Source organism: Sander vitreus, chromosome 4 (assembly GCF_031162955.1).
Source record: "Sander vitreus isolate 19-12246 chromosome 4, sanVit1, whole genome shotgun sequence".
Taxonomy (NCBI): Eukaryota; Metazoa; Chordata; class Actinopteri; order Perciformes; family Percidae; genus Sander; species Sander vitreus.
The window spans coordinates 11,369,748-11,392,393 of NC_135858.1; the positions used below are offsets into that span (position 1 = coordinate 11,369,748).

Consider the following 22,646-nt stretch of genomic DNA (forward strand, 5'->3'; position numbering starts at 1 on the left):
TGCTTTCTGTCCATTCATTCATATTTGACATATATCTGCACTTTCTAACTGTTTGCACTATCTGGTTAGATTCTAGAACGCATTCCACTGGTACTTATTGTATGGCAATAAAGTTCAATCTAACAGAATCTATTGTAATTTGTATTTATAAAAACACAAACATACAAAATCTAAACAAAGAAGATATATACAGCAGATTATCTCCCCTTAATTGAGGCTGGTACTAATGTAAAATACTCTTTTTTTCGGTTATAAATATTTACTAAATTGTATGATTAATATGGTAAATTATTAATATGGTTAAGTTTATGGTGTAAGTGTTGTCTCTAGATTGTGTCCAGGTCTTGCAGGTATTGATAGGTTAATCACTGCAGCAGCTTTAAAAGAAGAAAAAAGAAGACAACTACACAATATTATCTAAATGTCCATTTTATTTTTTTCTGTTAGTTGTGCAAACCAAGTTTCACGATTTAGGATCATGGACATCAGCTTTCAAATCAAAGTTTAATGTAACAATATTTTGCAAAAAGAGGTTTTAGAAGAAGAAGACATGCCTTTATTAATCCTGCAACGGGAAATTCACATTCAAAATTTGAAGATTTTCAATAGTTTTGCATTTTATGTTCCATGTGTGTCCATTGGTTTAACACTGTCCAGCTAACTTAGTCAGAATCTCTCATGGGAAAGCTACTGAATTTTGCCATTCATACATGTTTCCCTTTCCCCATAATACAACTCAGTTTAACCAGAGCACATTATTTTGTACAGTCAGAGATGTAAGGGTTTGTCACAGTTCCTATTTGGTAATAACACACAGATGTACGACCCTGCTGAGGCAGAACTTGGAAAAGATGGAGAGAGAGAGAGAGAGAGAGAGAGAGAGAGAGAGAGAGAGAGAGAGAGAGAGAGAGAGAGAGACATAGGAATGCACTGGTGGTATGAGAAATGTTTTGATCAGGACTTTTGGCATAAAATAACCCTTGTTTTGTGTACAAGTTCAAGCTTTGGCATCTTTTGAAGATCAGTCTTCCCTTCTTTGCCTGGATATGTATTGAAGACATAATGAATTAAAGTATTTTACTCTGGTTTATAATGCTAAGTTGTTTGACTTCACAAGTGCAAGTTGCATATAAAACAAAAACCTTGAGTTGAATCACACTTTTTTCTAGATGAGGTTGGCCAATCACATATGGTAACCCTATTTTGTTGCATGTTCAGAAGATGGATCAGATATAAATACTTTCAAGCACTCGCAGACAGAAGACCCAGTCAGATGGCAGCTGGTGGTAGGAAATTTTGTTTCCATCCAATCGTAGGAACTTTATCCTAGAGTAGGACAGAAATCCCACCTCTCTGCAGAAACTGGTCACGTTGAACTCTGTGGTGAACAGACAGAAAACAGACAGGATTTTATCATAGAGTCTGCATTTCCTGTATGTCTTGCAGGTGCTGTTTTGAGGAAACCACAACGCTGTCTTTTGCTTTCTCACTTTATTTCAGTAGTAGAGCCGTGGCCCAGAATGTAGGCTTTGGCAGCCAAGACCTGCGGTAGCTGTCACGGTGCTAGCTAGACGATGAGGTGTGTGTTTTCGTAAAAGTGTTTTGCCGTCTGTCTGTCCCTTTGGTACAAAGCCCCGCTGTCTGCTGCTTCACGGGTCAGGAACATACTTTCACTTTGCCAGAGCCTGTGAGCCAAAATTGCATGCCAGGTCATTGCTGCCGGATGGTCATGTGAGTCAAAAGGGCTCAATCTGCTGCAATGTTATCGGAATCCTATTGGCCAAAAAAGGCCAGAGTGATGGGGAGCAGACAGAGACAGAGAGAGTGTGTGTGAGAGAGAGAGAGAGAGGGGAAAGAGGAGACCATGAAGAGAGGAACAGCATGTGCTTTTGGCTCATCTGGCACTCTTCCCTCTGAATCCATCACAGATGTTTTCATACCACTCTCCTCTCTTCTTTGCTAACCTACTTTTCCCTGATCGAACCACCCAATATTCCCTCTCCTCTTCTCCACCCTGTCCTTGCTTTTTCTCTTTCCATGTCTCTGATGCCCCTCCACTCCCTTCTTTGTCTCTTGTCTTCCATCTCTGACTCGCATTGCCTGCTAGCTGCCAAACCCCAGCCCCTCCCGTGCCCATATGCAGTGATGAGGGCCGGCTGTGTTCGAGGAGGCTAGGACTGTGCGTGTTTCTTTGCGGTTCCTGTCACTTTTTCCACATTTCTTCTTCTCCCTCACAACATGATTCAGGCATCCCTAGGTGGTCAGTCAGCCACATACCACAGTTATACTTTACTTTGCTGTCACAAAGTGAGTGCATTGTTGAATTGTACATTTAGGAATGTGTGCATAAGTGTGGGAAATTAGCATTGAACAGTCAGTGACAACGTTACAATCACAGGGTGAAAGGTGATGCATTTTTGTGTCTTTGTGTATGTGTATGTTTTGTCTTTGTATGCCCCTCACCTTGTATTTCATTGGCCTCCAGGTAGAGGTACTGCAGGGTGGTGGGGACTGTGGGAATGGTTGTAAGTTTGTTATAAGAAAGGTCCAGTTCCACCAAGCTGGAGAAGTTGAAAACCTGAAGGTGGATGCCGCTGCTCTCCAGACCACAGTGACTTAGACGAAGGTACTTAAGGTGGAGAAATCTCACAAAACTGTCTTCATCCAGCCCTGAAAGAGTGTTTTTAGACATGTAGAGCTGCTGGACTGAAGGGGGTAAATGCCTGGGGACAGACGAGAACAAATTCCCACTGAGGTCCAGCAGGTTCAGACTGACCAGACCTGCAAAATGAGGGGAAGACACACACAAATGCTAAAATTAATACTGACAGATTTGTATGATGGATAGAATGAGTGTAAACATTGTCCTGTTAAATGCCAGTAATATTCAGTGTTAATGAGTGTAGTCAGACTGTCTCAGGGCCAAACATCAGGGTGTGAGATGTAGGCCTAATCACAGTTACAATTACAAAATTTAGTAGACCTACATGAAATCAAATCACTGTGGAATTATAAACAACCCCTTGACCTCAACCATGGACACTTCTAGCCAGCAATGGCCAGGCATTTTTCTTTTGTCTACTGTATTTTTTTGCATGATGTAAATAGAAACACAAGAGCAGGACTCAAAGTAGATTTGGCATGTATAAAGAAAGGACATGACACATTACACTATTATTACCTTTCAGGTCTCCCTCTGTGATGGTTTGTAGTCTGTTTCCCTGCAGCAGCAGCTGTGTCAGGTTGTGCAGGTTCTGGAAAGCTCCAGGGCTGATGCTGCTGATTTGGTTGTGTGCCAGTCGCAGCTGCTTGAGTCCAGCTGGTAGAGCGCTGGGCACTGATCTCAGGTGGTTGTGGTTGGCAAAAAGGTAGCAGAGCTGGGCCTGGTTCTGCAGCGCAACCTGGTCCAGCTTGTCGCTCTGCAGCTGGTTGTGATCCAGGATAAGCCAGCGTAGATCAGTAATGTTGGCCAGAAAAGAAGAGGAGAGGGTCGAGATGTTGTTACCCTGGGAACAAAAGAAACAGACTATGATTTTTCACACTTTCACAGTTAAAATAAAACATGATATACAGTACAGCGCAGTGGAGGTCAGCCACTGTGGGAAGTATACAATGTGAACACTAGTGGTAGACCATTGTAAAGACAACACTCGCTCAGTGCCCTTGTCAGTGTTTGTCCTACCTGTAGAAACAGGTATTGAGTTCTGTCCGGCAGGCGGTCAGGGATGTCTGCCAGGCCTCTGTGGTCACAGTAGAGCGCCGTGGGCCACTGGGTGGGGCAGTCACACTGTTGGGGGCAGGCCTGGGGGTTGGTGGCTCGGAACCAGGCTGGGTCCATCCGTCCCCGCAGGCTCATCACACTGGGCTCACCCAGCAGGCGATTAATCCACAGAGGAACACCTCCATAGTCCATGTCAGCTATAACAGTGGCTGAGGCCAATTTAAAAACACACAGAGACACCAACACGGCACAGCACAGGAGAGTCATGGGGTCAGCCGGTGAGATATGTAATCCTGCAAATTAAACAACAAAAAAAGGAGTTAAATAACAGATTTTACATGTCAAAGTCAATGTAATAGTCATGATAAGCAATTTTATAAATGTGTTAATGTCTTCTGTGGCTCTGTAAGAGCTTTGTCAAGTGTAAACTAATGACTTACATAAGTGATATCACACTGGTGTTTTGGCATGGGCATTGGAACAACTTTCTTTTTTTTCTTCTTTATTTTAAAATGGTTGTCAATTTCTTTCTTTTGGCTTGCTCTTTTACACTCAGGGGGGTTTCTGCATAATGCTCCCTATTTCAGCTTAGCATGCTGCTTGGCTGGTCCAGGGCGCATTATCAAGAGCGGAGCCATCAGCGCCAAGCATAACTGCATTTCCATTTGTTGCAATAAATGGTCAAATCCGACCTGCTGCCCTTTACTGCACGTCATCTCCCATCTCTCTCCCCCTTTCATGTCTATCCACTGTATCGATTACTATATAATAAAGGGAAAAAAACCCAAAAAATAATCTAAAAAAAAAAAAAAAGAGAATGAATTCAAATTACCTTGTTTTCACTTATCAGGTAAATATTTTAAAATCTACCAGATAAATTGTTAGGAAAGTTAGTACAGATATTCATGTTCATCTCAGGATGAATTGTCTATTTCAACCATATTTTCCTATGTTTTTGTGTCTAAGTGACTGATGGGAACAACAATCTTTGACATTGTTTCAGTATTAAGCAAGAATGCTGCAGTCGGCAGCGGCGAAACAAGCTACAGTAAGTTAATATGGCAATTATCCAGCTTGTATTTACCTTCACAAAAGTGCTTGTTTTGCCACTGACAGGCTCACATTAATATTCTAAGTGTCTGACATTATGGAAAGGATCCCTTCAGAGATACATCTTCAAAACCACATTGAGACCTTTCTGTTTGACCAGAAACAGCTCTGAAGTCGCTAGTGCTAAACCCACCAGACTCCATTTAAAAAAACACTTTTAGCATGTATAGAGCCAACATATTTTTACATGTAAATCAGTAAACTATGTGTTTATTTCAACGAAAACTAGAGTTGTGATGGTTGGAAAAGTGGAAAGACGACCCAAAGCGGCTTTTCATAGTTTTATTTTGTTTCTGTCGACTTTGAATGAAGTGTATTTTACAATGCTAAAATTACTGTTTATTTACATGGAGTCTGGTGGGTTTTTATGTTTTAAAAAAAGGATCTTACTCTTTAACAGAAAGTTCGACCTCCTTAGCAATCCTTTCCATAATGTTGTCAGACACTTGGAATATAAATCTGAGCCTGTCAGTGTCAAAACAAGCACTTTTGTGAAGGTAAATACAAGCTGGACAATTGCCCTATTAACTTAGTTACATTGTAGCTTGTTTCGCCGTTGCCGACTGCAGCGATCTTGCTCAATGCTGGACCAATTTCAAAGATTGTTGTTCCCATCAGTCACTTAGACACAAAAACATAGGAAAATATGGTTGAAAAAAAACGGTAGTTACCCTTTAAGTTTTTTCTCCATGGTCATCATCAGGTCAAAGTTTCAATTGCTCGAAAATACTTTGGTTTATGACCAAATACCAGCAACACTAACACATACACAACACATACTTTGTGTTTTGTTTAATGCTAACTAGAAAATGTTAGCATGTTAACAGGCTACACTAACATGGTCAACATTACCTACCAGGGGGTCCTTGAAGGAGTTCCAGGGGGTCCCCAGCAAAAAGGGGAATAATTATTTCATTAAAATACGATCCATAAGTAACACAATGACAGAATGTATGACTGTTTTGATCATGGGTTTAATACACTTTCTGTAACAAAACATCTAAAAGCAAAAATTCTATCAGATGGGGGACCCTGGGACGAAATCTTATCAAATGTGGGTCCGTGGTCTAATTTGTGTCAGTTTAGCCTTGATGTGAAAAAGTTTGATAACCACTGACCTACTAAACATCAACAGCTCTGCTGTGTCTAATACAGAGGTGGTTGCATGGCTGTAGACTCCTAATTGTGTTTAATCCGTCTCTTGCAAGTCCCCCATCCTGAAGTGCAGTACTATGACATTAAGTAATAAAATGATGCAACTTTTGGGCTTTGAAAATTCAGATGAAAAATAGTTTCAGTGTGAGGTCAAACAAGGAACAAGTTCACTTTTTGTTTCAACAGCAACCTTCTTTATGACGTGTTAAAAAAAAAAAAAAAACTTGAAATGAATGGAAATTGCATGGCACTGTTTGAGATGGCTGCTTATGGACATACACTTCTGAGTATGAGAGGGGAAATGGTTACAGTAATACCCAAAAAGTTACTGTCCACACACACACACACACACACACACACACACACACACACACACACACACACACACACACACACACACACACACATTCAGACTCTCAGTTACTGAATGACACAGCATTTACTGAGAAAGGTTTGCATCATCAGGAAGTTTGACTTTATCAGCATGCTTGCAATGTTTCATTTTACCTTTCTTACCTACAGCACAGTCTTAGAGTACACACACAAAATGTTTCCAGATTATGAAATCATGCCTCATCAAACCAACTGTAATTAAACAGACACAACGTAGATTTGAGCATTTCCAGTTTTGCCTGCCTTGCAGAATGGAAGCAGACGAGAAACCACAACAGATTGACACTTACCTTTTTGATCAGGAGCTACAGAACAGAGACAAGTTGTCTTAAATTCCCAATGAAACTGTCTGAAACTGCATGGAACTGTGTGGTGTTAATGTGTCTGCGTGTGTGTGTGTGTGTGTGTGTGTGTGTGTGTGTGTGCGTGTATGTGTGTGTGTGTGTGTGTGTGTGTGGTGTTAATGCATCTGTGTGTGTGTGTGTGTGTGTGTGTGTGTGTGTGTGTGTGTTCAAGCTACCGCATATGCTTACCCACTGTCTGATACATTCCTCTTCTTGAAATACTGCCCACATCCCAGACCTCCTCCATAATCATTCCTAACTCACTTCTTCCTTCACCCTTCCATCAGACCTTGGAAATGGTTGAACCCACAACATTTGATGGCAACATGTTGGCTTGTACCGTGGAGATACCGCTGAAGAAGGAACTGAAGAGACAAAAAAATCAAATTATGGCAACTGGGTTTGGATTCAGAAGGTGCCGAACTTTAAGTGTATGGGTGCGTGCGTGCGCGTGCGTGTGTGTGTGTGTGTGTGTGTGTGTGTGTGTGTGTGTGTGTGTGTGTGTGTGGTTGGGTCTACAGTATGTGTTCTGCCTGAAGGCATTCAAACCACAAAGTACCTGGGGAGCCGAGGAGACCATTCTGTGTGTGCAGTGTATCTTGTGTGTGCCTGTGTGCGTGTGTGAGCACTGTAAGAACAGAGGCACAGTGGAGAAGAGGGAAAAGTCAGGATAGTATTTCCCGATCATAACATGGAAAGAGCGCCCTCTTGGAAAAACGCTTGGAATGACACTTACAATGGAGCCAAATTTATGACATAATAAGTGCCTGTAACGATTTTTTGGGGGGTCAAAAAGAGGTGATAGAGCATTTTCTTTTTACCATAAACCATGAAAATAACTTAAATAACGTAAATGCCACTTACACTCTTTCTGTGCGTGTGCAGCAGTTTCAGTGTTATTTTTACATGCAGTTTATGAATGTGTAGGGAACAATACAAAAGAAGCATGTGTGTGTAGTTCAGTTCCAACTTAACAACTGAGAGAGAAAAAAACAAGACTTGGGCGCAGGGGCAATTTAAGCTAAATGCTGATGTCAGCATGCTAACATGCTCACCTGCTTACATGCTGATGCTAAACAGGTATACTGTTTATCATGTTCACCATCTTTCTGTTAGCATGCTAACATTTGCTAATTAACACAAACTAAGCGTGGCGTAGTGTTTCTGTTTATCACATTGTGTTACCTTCCCTTATTCCTGCTGTTCCTTGGTGGTTTGATTTCCTGACAAACAGTATCAGGTTCATTGTAATTTCTAACTAGTTGAGTGTTGGTGGAATTGAAAGGTTTCTGAGCAAGCGTGTCACCACCAGCCTGTTGGCAGCTCCTCCCCATCCTACGCACTTTGTGCTCTGCTCTGTATCCATCTGGTTTTCTCATAAACAGGAGAAGGAAATGGCAAAGGCCTCCTTCCATACTCTGCTGGCTCTGATCCCTCTGCTGCAGATTAACACATTTCACTGAAACATCACAAATATTCACCTCACTCACACAAGTCAGTGCTAGGAATTCATGTTCATGCTTCATGAATATTAAAAATGTCCCTGTGATTTTAAAAACGTGTTTTTATTTTACTGTCACATAAAATTTGAATTATTGACGCTTTAGTAATACAATTCATTCTCACCCATTGTGTGCTAGGCTTCAACCTTCCAAATCTGCACAGGATAAGTTGGTAGAGAAATTGTGGATACATACATTTATAATTGTAAATGACAAATGAAAGCTGAGGAAGAAGGGGGAGCTAAATGCTAAATTGAAACTTAAGGGGGTGCTGTAACACAACAAAAACGTTTTTTAAATGGAACCAGAATCATTCATTCGAAACCACAAAATACATATGTCTACACATATTTCATGTACATTCAATTCAGTATATAAGGCCAAATGAAGATGTTGTGTCTTGGTTGCAGTGCTGCGTTGCCGATGTGTGGAAGAGGAACTTCGCCGACACTGTTTCTTGATTATAAAAAGGTTTATTACATCAAATAATTCAGCATTAATTTACAAGCTTCTGCAGGAGCTCGGAGAGGCGACCAACCCAATCTTCAAATATTGTCGCTCTCAAGTTCTGCGGTTATCACATGGTATTTATCTGTGCATTTTGTAACCTAAAGTGGGGGTGTGAGTATATGCTTGGAGTAGGGAACTGACAATTTAAGGCCCCATACATGGTATAGCTCCAACAAAATATCTTCTGTCTTAGGGGCCCCCTTCTAATGTTAACAGTTTCCAAATGTTTCAGCAACAGTAGGGTAAAGTTCATAGGAATTCCCTTATATGGCAAACATTAAGTCAAAGTTGTAAATCTTCAGACACCACAAAGACATCAAGCAACAATCATTCTTAATATCTTTTAAGAGCTCCATGTTAAACTAAAAGTACAGTAGGAACTTGAGTTTGAATAGCATGAACAATAAGTTTGTCATCCAATGTGACAGCCTATACAGTAACACAAAACCCAGTACACATCTGGTGCTACACACATTACACCAACATTGATATGACGTCAATTCTGGTGTAACGTCTGAAAATAAGTATTACAAAATATTAATAAATCAGTAACTTGTTAATGAGTCATCATCTTTTTACAGTAATTACATTTTCCGAAACAGATATTGCCCTAGGGTGGTTTCCTGTTTGAGAGCTGGCAGGTACAGCAAATCTTCAAACAGCTTGTCAGATATTGTAAGGGAACCCTGAAAATCCACGAATACTCTATAATGACAATGTTGCATGTTTTCACCTGTCCTAGTGTGAGTGCAAGTCTTTGTTTGGCTATATGTCTGAAGACATTTTGAGCTGGTCATGTGAAATATTATCAATAATTACATGCGGTTAACATTATGAAAGGGTCTATTTTAACCCAAAACATGATCTTTTCCAAAAACCTATCCAGGAAGTTTAGTTGAAAAATAATTATAATATTAAAAAACAGAAAATAATAATTCAACTAGTCTCAAAATAATAAGTCAACCCAGTCCTGTGGATGAACTCCTGTGTTTGATCTATTCATGACCTCCTCCCTGCATGTTCTTTGTTGCTCTTTATACTACGTCAGGCATTCTGGCAGAAAGGTGCCTGGCAGGATAACTTCTCCCATGTGCGATTACTTCATTAATTGTTGCTTAATTTTTATTGTCCAATATTACAGAAATACAGATGATTACACTGATTAACATGTTACTTTTAGAAATTGAAACAATAAGTGTTCCACAGTACCAGTTGAGCCTGAATTACTTTCTTCTTCAGCATCTTGCTCTTCCTCTGCTCATAATTTCACTCACCACCTGCTGCCTCAATTTGTCTCTCAACAGCTCCTGTCTTTGACACTAGAGGGCACTATGTTCTCTGTAATCAACAGAATCAGAATCAGAGTAAGGTTAAGGTTTTTTCAATTGCTTAAACACAATTTTGAAAACAGGGCCCGGTTTTTCAAACCCCTTCACACAATCAGCACAACACTACACCAAAGTAGCACAACACCTCAGATCATTTGCAAAATGGAACACGTTTGTCAAAACTATACAGTGTCTTATAAAAACCTTATTTTGATGTCATAACATAAACACAACCATCATATGGTCTGATTTTGTTTGAATCAGTTAAACACTTTTAGCATTTACACAGAGAAAGTGTAAAAATATATTCACCAACACCACATGACACCAATTGTGCAGACTAATGAAAATATATATTTTTTTATGTACTCGTCAGTCAATTTTCATACAGTATTACTGAAGTACCATTGTACTGTAAGCTTACAGTAATACTGTAAAAAACCTAAACATCTTGCCTAGCCGGATCTGGCCACAGGGCCTCGTCAACATCACAGGCTATATTTTTATTTGCAAGGCAATGTGGGAAGAATCTTTGGAGTGACGAATCCACCCTGGTATGGATGCTGCTTCAATTTGATCACATGCTTTCTCCATAGCTTGAATGAGGGCCATCTGGACATAGGGCCGAGATCATAAAACCTTCCACCGCCATGCTGAGAAGAACTCCTTGATGGGGTTTAGGAAGGGGGAGTATGGTGGAAGGTATTGAACTGTAAACTCTTCCTCTGTCACCGTCCATTTTTGTTGAAGACACGTGAACTTACCTGTTGCCTTTTTATAGTGCTTAAACCTGATTGGTGTGTCTACAATTAAGCACCTGGTGGCTGTGTTTAACCAATTGGTTCATGGGTGTGTTCATTTGAAAGCCTTTGCTTTGAAATTGCAAGGAAATGACAATTTCTTTGTCAAATGCATGCAAGTGTTTTGTAAATCACTTTGTGTAATGTTTTGCAAAAAGTGTGCAAGCAACTGAAACTGTATTGCCAAGTAAGTTTACACATTGCACACATTGCCTTGGTGTTTGGTGCATGCCATAAAAAAAGAGGGCATGAAAATAAAAGCAAAATATACAATCTGCTGCTTTCATCTGTATGAGAAAAAGATGAGAAGCTTGACGTGGTGTAACAATGAACATCTGTGTGTGTGTGTGTGTGTGTGTGTGTGTGTGTGTGTGTGTGTGTGTGTGTGTGTGTGTGTGTGTGTGTGTGTGTGTGTGTGTGTGTGTGTGTGTGTGTGTGTGTGTGTGTGTGTGTTGTTGTTTAACTATATTCGTGGGGTCGAAAAACCGGGAATACAGTATACTTGTGGGGTCCGGACAGCTTTGTGGGGCCAAAATGCTGGACCCCACAACTTTAAAGGGCTGTTTGAGGGTTAAGACTTGGTTTTAGGATTAGGGTTAGAATTATGTTATGGTTAGGGTTAGGGTAAGGGGCTAGGGAATGCATTATGTCAATGACGGGTCCCCACAAAGATAGTGAAACGCACTATGTGTGTGTGTGTGTGTGTGTGTGTGTGTGTGTGTGTGTGTGTGTGTGTGTGTGTGTGTGTGTGTGTGTGTGTGTGTGTGTGTGTGTGTGTGTGTGTGTACATCTGCTTTCAATCGCATGGCTTATTATGCCCCTGTGCCTTGGGGTGCCATGCTTAGGGTTAGGAAGTTACCTTAAGGAGATGCATTGTCCAGGGACTGCTAAATCCAAATCTCTATCATTTCTAGAATTCATTTGTTTACAGTAATTCATCTTAACCCTTAAATATATATTATCATGAGCGCATCTTCTTTATGAATATATGTAATTTATGTAATGTTATGCAATTACAGTAAACAATCCTATCTAAGTTATAACTCAATGTATTTTCTTTATTATTTATGTCGTTGAATTGGTAATTGCAGGATGTGTGTGTGTGTGTGTGTGTGTGTGTGTGTGTGTGTGTGTGTGTGTGTGTGTGTGTGTGTGTGTGTGTGTGTGTGTGTGTGTGTGTGTGTGTGTGTGTGTGTGTGTGTGTGTGTGTGTGTGTGTGTGTGTGTGTGTGTGTGTATGAGTGTGTGTGTATAAATTACATTTTGAGGCTGAAATCTAGTTCCCACAAGGTTGACCATTAAATTGTAGGGTTCAGACTTGGTTTCGGGTTAAGGTTAGTGTAAGAGTTGGGCATGTAATTATTATGATTAAGGTTGTTAAGATTGTAAATCAATACATATATACAATACATATAATATCCTGTGACAAACAACATGTTTTTCTGTTTGAGAGAGAGACTATATGACTGACATGATTTTGTTTAAGTTTTATACAAGTTACATATTTCCAACATGACATCTTACTTAGAAAGACCAACACTGCATTTTTTTATTACTACACATCTATTAAACTCATGCATCTGTTGGCAGCCATATGCAAAACCATCTGACTGCCATATGTACATAATAAGACAATTTAGTCCATTCAATGTTCAAAGTATTTTACTAGCTATTTTTCTGCAGGTGAGTGACGAGAGAAGCAACCTTCAGAATTCAAATTCCTGTGGCATTCCTGTGAAGAGTTCACAGCCTGAGTGGAAAGGGCATGGTCCTCTGATCTTCTGATCTTCTGATCCCTGCTCAGCACTGCTCATGACCCAGACAGGAGATGGGGGGACGGACACCGGTGGGGGCTGGCTAAGTGTTGGGGGCTATGCAGAGTCTACCTGGCCCTTTTACTTTGAAGTCCTGGTCAGCAGAGAATCAATTTATCTCACTCTAAATGATAACTGCTGCACTTTTTATTTCACGCTCTTTCACATTTCTTTATGTTGTTTGTATATGTATCTTTCTGTCAAACACACAGATTAGATTGTATCTATTCAACCACCCTATACAAACAGGCCTTTGGTGTTATGTTGCAGGAGCTATTAACGTCATAAGGTTCACAAGGTTGTCGGCAATCAGTGATGAGTAAAGGGTTGGAGGTCATCCTGGTTCAGTTCACAGGTGCAGCTCCTTTGAGCTGTTTGGAGAAAAATTGTGTTGAGTAGTAAGTCCATTATTACCCATATAAAATCACATTTAAAATAACAAATATGACTGGTGTAGTGTGTTCACAAGGCTGGGCAAAGCACCAACCGGTCTGTCCCACTGCATCTTCTGTCCACAGATGCCTGAAGACACACATAAAAGACAGAAGTGTTGCAGTAACAAACAGAAGTACAGCTTAAAGGATACGTAGCTTGATGTATCTGTTTGTACCTCCAGTTTGGAGCTCATACCAGCGTTTAATCCTTCTCATTCTAAGCTTTAACAATCACAATCTTGACCTTGTAAATTCCATACTGCAGTTCTCCTGCTCAGCTTTAATGCAATGTGGCCATCTGGTTTTTCCTTTATTCCTTTTTTTGATCTTTTTTATTTTTAAATTGTCAGACGTCGGAAACAATGGCTTCAACAACCACCTTCAATAACGTGTAAGGCACTAAGCCAGTTCACATAGCACTCTTCCCTATAGTGTTTCTTACTTTAGTTATGACAAGTGTTGACAAGACTGCTCTTTGATCGCTCACAGAGATGATGCAGCCCTTTGTCAAAAGCAAGATAACATATTGTCCAGCAGAAGGAATATTTTGACATTTTGGGAAATATGCTTACTTGCTTCATTGCTTCAGTGAGATTTAAAACATGATGTCACTATGTCTGTGAAATATAAACAGCCAGGAGACAGTTAGCTTAGCTTATCTTAGTTTAGCATAAACACTGTTAAAACATGACACATAAACCCCTGTAACACAATGTGTTGTTGTTTTTTAACTTTGGTTTTTATTACTTAGTGGGCTTTAAAGCTGCTGGTGCTGGAAGATTTTGAACTTTTAGAAAGAGCAAGACTTGCTGTTTCCCCTTGTTTCCAAATTGGGTGGTACATTCAGGGATTGTCCAAAAAGGATTAAGAAGGTACAGGGGTTCAGAAAAGTGGGGGCCATTTTTGGCTGAAGGGCAGTCTGACTTTTTTGGGTGAGCATGGGAGTGTCTTTCACATTGGCAGCACACATTAGAACTTAATCCGAAGATTTAATTCAGTGTACACAATTTAACAAGTTGTACCAAACTAACACTGCTATGTTATTCTTAAATGGTGCGTGAAGGGTTTTGCAGTTTTTCTTTAAGTCAAGAGGAGGGTTAGAGGGTTAGGGTAGAAAACATAAGGTTCAGTTAACCTCACCACCCCATTCATTTATATACAGTCCCTAACTGTCTCCTGGCTCTTGCTTCATATTTAAACATGTTTAGCTATCTATTACTGTAAACAATCACACTACTCTTCCCTTGTCACATTATAAAAAGGTGTTCCACGATAACAAGAAACAGAAGGAGATGGAGAGAGGAAAAAGGGATACAGAGGCAGGAAGAGGCCCGCATTAAGACCAGACAGACTGTCGCACATGTTTTCATTTAACCCTTTACAAGATGAAAGGTAGTTGGGGAGGATTGGAGAGAGTTAGATCCACCCCTGCTACAAACTCTCTGGCACAGGGATTTTTGCTAAGTGGGCTGAAGAGGGTTATTTTGTTATCCATTATCAGTCTATCTCAATCATGTTTGAAAGCAAGAAACTATGTCTTTGTATAGTATTGTCACTTAAGCTAGTATTGTAGTTTAGTATAGCGTAGTACTGCAAGATAAATAGTCAAATGCTGTAATCTCATTTAACGATGACATGACCCTTTAACTACATTAAACAGGAAAAAAGTTGCCATGGATATAGATTCACTATTATTTACCAAAAAAAGGATAATGAACAGCAACAATCTATCACACTTGTGTCATATAAACCAAAATGCACATGCACACGCACATGCACACACACACATACGCACACGCAAGAAACAGTGGGGTTCAACTGAATGGGACTTAATGTGCTGCACACAGATGGGAACAATCCCTTACAGCCACTGCTGCATCTCACATCACTCACATGTGGAAAAAGAGGCTCCAGAGTGGGGTGTGGGGTGTGCTGGGCCATGCCTAAACACACAAAATGGGGTGCGGGCGGGTGGATGAGGGACTGGAAGGAACCAGGAGTAAAGGAACAGAGAGAGGGTGGAGAGGGGGATGGCAGAACTGAAAGGAGAGCAGGGAGCAGAGGAACATGTTTTTTACAAAGTGTTTGTCAGAGTCCCCTTCAGTCCTGAGCACACTCTGAGAGAGAGAGGGGACAAGGAGGGCAAGCCTCTCTGATCAGGTAGGTGTGTATGTATGTGTATTTGTATGTACATGCATGTGTGTGTGAACATGTGTCTGTCTCTGTGGTATTGCTCTATGACACCTTATAGAAGATGAACTTCTTTTTTTGCAATTCTGAGGGTAATTATTGGATATTTTACCACAATTTTGGGGCAGCAGTACAAACCTTTAACAAAGCTGCCATTCATGGCAAGGTTTTTTGTTTTGTTTTTTCTAATGCTTCATCTCTGGATTCCCTGTGGGTTAAGACCCCTAAGAATGTACCTCTCTGCAGGCAGTAACGTTTCTAAAACAAAGTCAATAAGCTGCACTGTACCATTGACTGTTTAATTTGGCAGCATTTTCTAGAAAGGTTTTTTCAAACCCTGTGCATTTATATTATATAAGAGGGAGGAACTTTCCCTTAGTGGATACAGAGAATCAGCACAAGAACACTTTTTTACCATCAGTTTACTCTGAGCTGTATCTGTTTCAAAATGTAAAAAAAATAATTTTGTCGATTTGTGAACGAATTCATTTTCTATTTTGAATGTTATTGATTTGTCCCTCTGTTTGTCTCTTTTGATTACAGTGAAGATTTGCATGACTGTGACCATGCGTGTGGTGACTGTCTTCCTCTTGTCTGCCCTGCTTCCACTCTCTTGCTCCCATGGACAAGACCCCTTCGCCTGGCTGTACGGCCCCCAGAGCCAAAGATTTGGCTCCCTGCAGGCAGACACCACAGGAGGGTGTCCAGATGAGTGTGATTGCCCTCCCTCCTTCCCAGTCGCCATGTACTGTGATGGGCGGGGCCTGACAGTCATGCCAACCATCCCCTCCCGTGTGAAATACTTGTACCTCCAAAACAATGCCATCACAGCTGTGTCCGACTCAGCTCTAGTAAATGCAACCAATTTGGTGTGGCTGATGATGCACTACAACCAGCTGACATCTGACGCCATTGGCAAGAAGGTAAATCTATATCTGGTCTCAGTCGGATCCAGTCACACGTGAGCTCAGAGCATGAAGTTGTGATAATGGTCTAAATCAGGGGTCTTCAACGTTTTTTAAACCAAGGACCCCTTAACTGAAAGAGAGATGGAGCAGGGACCCCCTACTACATATTGTATAAAATGAAGTTGCATATTAAACTGGGCCTAGAGTAACGTGTAGGGCGGCCTCAAGCCTTTATACATACATTGGATGGCTATCTTCGTGACTACCTTACCTATAGTCCTGTAAGCCTATCATCAGTGGGGATTTATATTTGCTAATAATATGTTGGATTCACTTTTTAATTTAAAAAAAAATTTACAATAATTTGGGGGCCCCCTGCAGTGACTCTGAGGACCCCCTAGGGGTCCCAGACCCCCTGTTGAAGATCCCTGGTCTAAATGGTTGTCAGATGGCTGGTAGGTGGCTAACATAGTGTAATTAGGAAAAACTCATGATTTTAATGCAGCATATATCATTTGAGAAAAGGTAGATTTGTATGTATTTGGACACTCTTAGTTTAAAGTCAAACTGAAATTAATACAATTAAAATTGCACATTTTTTCTACATACATATCTGCAAAACATGTCCTGTGTTATCCTTTAAGAAAACCCAGACAAACGGGAGACATTTATATGTTTTGGTTTTTATGATGGCTTTGTATTAATCCGTTAGTTCTCTATGTGGATGGAGAACTTCTTTCCATACAGCCAATCAAATAAAGCAAAAAAAGCTGTAACGTCACTGTTCTTCATATAGGCAGACTGTTACACTGCCGGTGTCCGAAAGCACTACATTTACTGTCTGCCATTTTAATTGAGTGTCCAAATGTGTAGATGTATACGTTATATAGTGCCCTTACAAATTCCATGTATTTTCCATGGTATGTGCACTACTTTCGGCTAACAATCCCAAATACAATGCACCACATTTTTATAGATGCAAAATTACAGTTAAATTACAGTACGACTCAACAGCTATCAGTGATGAAGCAGAATTATGATGATAAATAAGTGTCCGAAATCTTAATTTACAGTACACTACTTTATATAAGTCTTGTTGACAAAGTGTGGAAGGCGTATTGTGTTCTGCATAGTGTGGCACAAAGTATGTCTTAGTTATTATTTTTCAAAAATAAAAATTTTTTTTAGATGGTGACCAAAATAACTATTTTGAACCATATTTGAACTGCTGTAGTGTATGTTGTTTTTTAATCACATGCTAATCAAGCACATTTTCTGAAATTAGAAGAATTTAGGTTTCAAATGAAGCGTCATACATGCATTTTGGTTATAAGCTTTACACTCTGGTAAAGGGAAATAGGCGAAAATCAAGCAAAAAGAGGTGGATTTGAACAGCATGTAAAATACAAATGTGACTTTGGTTGGTTTACAACTGCTAACAACACACTGTTTGCCCACAGTGCTACAGTGCAAGTTTGTTAAATGTGTCTCTAGTTCTCCTGCCAGGGGCAAAGTAGCATTTCTGATAATTCCCCAAAAACCTTATATATATATATATATCATATCATATATATATATAATATTAACAATGAATTTGAAATAATACTGACTGTTCATTAATGCACAAGGGATATAACCTAATGTGATTTCAGTTGGACTTTTTCATGCTGTGGAGGTTAGTGAGTTGTTCATTCTCCATGTTATTTTGTAGGCATTTATGCAGTTGCAGGGATTAGAGCGTTTATATCTACAACACAACAATTTGACCAGCTTTCCTTCAAACCTCCCTCGCACCCTGCGAGACCTGAGAATCAACCACAACAAGATTAAAAAGGTAATGTATTGCATAGTTTGACATTCATGTAGAGTCCCTTTTGTTAACTCTTTTGGCTGTACATCACAGATATTAGACTTTAAAATGATTTCTACTGTTGCCTAGGTAACAGCTGCAGACCTAGAGGGAATGGATAACCTCACTATCCTGTATCTCCATGACAACGCTGTCGCAGACATGGGGACATCCCTGAAGGCACTCAAATCCCTCACACTGCTGGACATCAGCAGCAACAAGTTGACTAAGGTAATTGTGTATATCAGAGTGTTTGCAAATGTCCCGTTAAGTGAATAGATCATCTGCAGGCCTCCAGTAATATTTTCATTAATTGGTCCCAGGTCCCAGAGGCACTCCCCGAAAATCTGCACCAACTTTACCTGGAGTCCAACTCCATTGATTCTCTACCAGAGGGCTTCATGGGCCGTTTCACTCAGCTGCAGTATGTCAGGATGGCTCACAATCAGCTAACAGACAAGGGTATTCCTGCCAACACCTTTAATGTGACCGGGCTGGTGGAGCTAGACCTGAGCTACAATAAACTGGAGAGAATCCCCCCAGTGAGCACCACACTGCAGCATCTTTATATGCAAGCCAACCAGATCAAAGGTAAAGTGCATACACATTTTATTTATCATTTTTTTTATAAAAGGTATTAAAGGGCCTGAAAAGATTTATCAATCAGCTTCTATGAGCAATCAGGTTCTACATAAACACAGTTTTGGGATGTGCTCTTTTCACCTGTTTGTGCAAAAGGTTGTGGAATCAAACTTGCTGATGTCTCTGGGTCTATCAAATCTGATCAAACTACACACACAGTCCTAATGAAGCACATTATCTTTAAATAACATTCACTAAGGATGTTTTTCCACACGTTAAATTACATTTTTGCTTATTTTGTATTTAATATTTTGACAAAAAAATTGGACCTCTTGCAGTTTAAAGCTTTAGTGTGTAACTTTTTGATATTAATGAACATTACTGACTAATGACATGTTGTCATTACTTAGAATTCCTCATGGGGGTGGCAGAAACTATGCACTATAGCTTTAATTTCCTAACTATAAAATAAATAATATAAATTAAATCAATAAATATAATGTAAATATAATATTACATATATGGTAGGTGCTGACATGTTGGATGTTTGGAGTAATTTGGGAAGACACAAATACATTCTTCACCACCTCGCCATCTTTCCCTGTAGAGTTCACTCTGGGTAGTTTCTGCAGCGTCATGGATGTGACCAACTTCTCTAAGCTCCAGACGCTGCGACTGGATGGGAATGAGATCACTCGCCAGGACATCCCAACAGAGTTAACCCTCTGCTTGCGCCTGGCTTCCAGCATTGAGGTCTAACTATGCGTATGACACAATGTGTAGCACTCTGCTCACAAACACAGAGCAGTTTACAGCATGCATCAAAAGTGTGAAATAATTTGTGTGACGTGCCAAAGCCAAAGCACAGCAGGGGCGATGATATAATTTAATCTCGAAAGCAGGTGGCAGCAGTTCTTACTGATATATCCACAGTTCACATCACAGTGAAAACAAAGGTTGTCATATGTGGTTGTTTGCATGTCACATTGCACAAGCTACTTTTAGATGTGAGCTTCCCTAACAATCAGACGAATGACCAAGTCTGGTTTTATTTGATTAAATAAAGGTAATAAGATACAGGAGCCCCATATTATGTTTTTGTGTATTGAAAATTATCTTACCCTGACCCTCCTTATATGCTGTGAGGATCAATGATCTTTGTAATCAGTGTTTTTATCTGTCTTTATCTATCTTCCTACAAAGCATGCCTTCCATTGTTTTGTCTGATAAGTTGATGATAAAAATATTATGTATAATGGATGATGTGAATTGTTTCATTTTGAACCATTAGCTGTTGTAGAAGCATGACAATATCTTCATCACTTCTCTGACGACCATTTCCCAATATTTAGTTGCATTCATTTTTCTTTGTGATAAAAATGCTTTGACTGTTTGTGTCTGTGGAAGATGTTCTTGTTTCACAGTGAAATCAACTTTCCTCAGAGACATAGATAGATATCTATGTTCCATGTGAAAAATATATCTACACTGTACTGTAGTGAATCACACAAAGGGCTTTGGGTGTATGAATTATGATGCTTCAATTACTGTATGCATTACATGGATTGGCCATCATACTGACAAAGGGTTTATGTTTACCAGCCTAATTGCAGAATAAATAACTCTCCACTCTTTCCACTTTTTGTCTAATACATCACTATATTTAACTATCTTTGTGTGTATGTTTGTGGTTTGATTCAGTAATTTTATGGACTAAAAAGAAGAAACACAGGAGCACTGTATTATAGTTTGCTCAGGACAGAGTCAGCTTTTGTTCATACTAAACTGATGCAGCTATCAATTAAGGTTATCTAGACACTCTCTGGCTATTAAATACACATACTTTTTTCAAAGGTTAATGTGAACGATATGAGAATTTTTATGAGACACACCTTTATAATACATTAAATCACGTACAGTATGAGTATTTTCAAAAGACTACAGATCTTCATCTGCACCCTCTAGATGGTGCCAGTGTCTTCCTGCAGCAGCAAAGTCATTCAGGACACTAGACCTTTTGGACTCTAAAGAGGATTTAGAGGGTGAACCCTCTCCAGCCAAATAGGTCTTTCTGTACCAGAGCTGCAAGAAGAGGCCAGTACATTTGAAAAGAGGAAACCAAAAAGAGCCAAAACACTGTAACTGATGATAGGGTTGTCTACTAAATAAAACCAATAGATAACACCTTCCATTTTTGAGACTGTTTGTTCACCAAAATCATGTCGTGTTATCTGTCTCATGATTGTCATGTTAGTACATGACAATACGTGACTTACCCAGCTGGAGAGGGAGAGCTGTCTTATTGCATCAGGGATGAAGCCTGTGTGTGTCAGCTGGCCAGTGGCTGGATAGTCAGAGGACACAGGACGTCTATATTTATAATGTTTTTCTCCATCACTACAAGTTTTGTAATCTGTGGCCACACCAGCAGATACCGTCATTACAGCTAAGGTATATTATGGGTTTAGAGTAGTTAGATTGTGGCTGCACGTCACTGACCAAAAATGGCTCATAAACCAAAAGAGCATCAATCAGAGCACGTAACACACAGGAACCATGAGCTGAGATCTGTGTATGTCCCACAAGGTCAGCGAGAACTGATGATACTATCCACTATTTTGTTGGTTATTGTAAAAAAAATATGCATGCTTTTTGGAAGATTTTGGCTTTCAGGGTGTGATTCAGCCATGATAATTTACATAATCACAGCATGAAAATGTGTGTTTTGAATACTTTAATGTGCTTAGATAAACTAATTATGTCCAGAATTGATTTGGGCGTCATTAAGGGGATATGTGTTTGTACCGTCAAAACCGATGCTGACAAAAGTAAAAAAAAAAAATATATCCATTAACCATATTTTTTGTAAAGCAAAAACTCCAGCCTTAGCCCAGCCTTGGCCCATGGTGTTCAAGCCCTAGTCCAACAAAGTCTGCAGTGTTTTAGCATGAACCCAACCCTAGCCCCAGACCAACACCAATCACTTTAAGCTCTCTCTGATGCACACAAAAACACACACACATACACACACACACACACACACACACACACACACACACACACACACAAACACACACACACACACAGACACACACAGACGCAATACAGTTTGTTACAATACCTTTGCTACTAATTTCAGAACCGTGATGTCATTTTTCAAAACTCTAGACACAAAACTCAAAACGGTCATGACTTGTAACACAGGCTGTCCAATATTCAAAACATTGCATTGTGCATTCATATCTTTAAAGAAATATTGCACTTGCACAATCATTGGTTCAAAAAACAAATTTATTGTGAAATACCATTGAAACGTTACTTTAGATCACCCACACACAAGCTACCCATAGTTTCACTGGGTCATCATTCGTACAATCATTAAAGGAGAATTCCGGCCAATTTTTACGTTAATCTTGATCGCTATAGCTATGCGGGTACTTTCGATAGAAAAAACCCCAACCCGAATCAGTGCCGGTAACACGGAGAAGCTGCAGCTACATACTACAAGCGTCCCCTGAGCTAAAACAGCAGTGGTCGGGGCAAGTTTTAGAGTGCCTTTGTGCCTCTTAACAGACACAAAATGCAATTAATATGTCTGTGCCACATGAACAGGGCCCTTACGTGTCAACAAGATGGTTTTCAACTCAGACATTGTTTAAAATCACCTACCCTGGTCCCTGTCTCGATCCTGCCGGTAGCTAGCTTGCCCTGCTAGCTGATAGCCATTAGCCGTTAGCTGCTAGCTGCCGTGAGTGTATTCAGACAGGCTTCTGTGATAATCATCCCAATAACAATACACGGAGCGGCGGTGGTGTGGCTATGTCCTCCAGAGGACAGGTCAAGTCACGTCTTGAAATGTATTCCCCCCTAGCAAAAAACAGTAGTGCGGTAGTAGCTGTTAGCTGCTAGCTGCCCTCGGGTGAGTGTGTACAGCCAGATAGCCATTAGCTGTTAGCTGCTAGCTGCCGTCCGGTGAGTGTATTCAGCCAGTATTCTGTGATAATCAT

At 40.1% G+C, this 22,646-nt stretch overlaps 2 protein-coding genes across 3 annotated transcripts; one reads left to right on the forward strand and one right to left on the reverse strand.

Annotated features, from left to right (window-relative positions):
• Positions 1-413: 413 nt before the first annotated feature.
• Positions 414-7,353, reverse strand: LOC144516204 (lumican). 2 transcript variants are annotated; one of them, XM_078247410.1, is made up of 6 exons: positions 7,283-7,353; positions 6,913-7,088; positions 3,683-4,014; positions 3,182-3,506; positions 2,464-2,781; positions 414-1,378 (listed from the first exon to the last, which is right to left on the reverse strand). In XM_078247410.1, the coding sequence occupies exons 2-6, from the start codon at positions 6,974-6,976 to the stop codon at positions 1,227-1,229; spliced, it is 1,191 nt and encodes a 396-aa protein (XP_078103536.1). In that variant the 5' UTR covers positions 6,977-7,088; positions 7,283-7,353; the 3' UTR covers positions 414-1,226. The 2 variants fall into 2 exon arrangements, with proteins under 2 accessions (XP_078103536.1, XP_078103537.1); XM_078247411.1 differs by lacking the exons at positions 6,913-7,088; positions 7,283-7,353 and adding an exon at positions 6,670-6,879.
• Positions 7,354-15,854: 8,501 nt separating this feature from the next.
• Positions 15,855-19,398, forward strand: fmoda (fibromodulin a). Its single transcript, XM_078247413.1, has 5 exons — positions 15,855-16,223; positions 17,920-18,042; positions 18,148-18,288; positions 18,381-18,648; positions 19,247-19,398. The coding sequence occupies exons 1-5, from the start codon at positions 15,855-15,857 to the stop codon at positions 19,396-19,398; spliced, it is 1,053 nt and encodes a 350-aa protein (XP_078103539.1).
• The last annotated feature ends 3,248 nt before the right edge of the window (positions 19,399-22,646 follow it).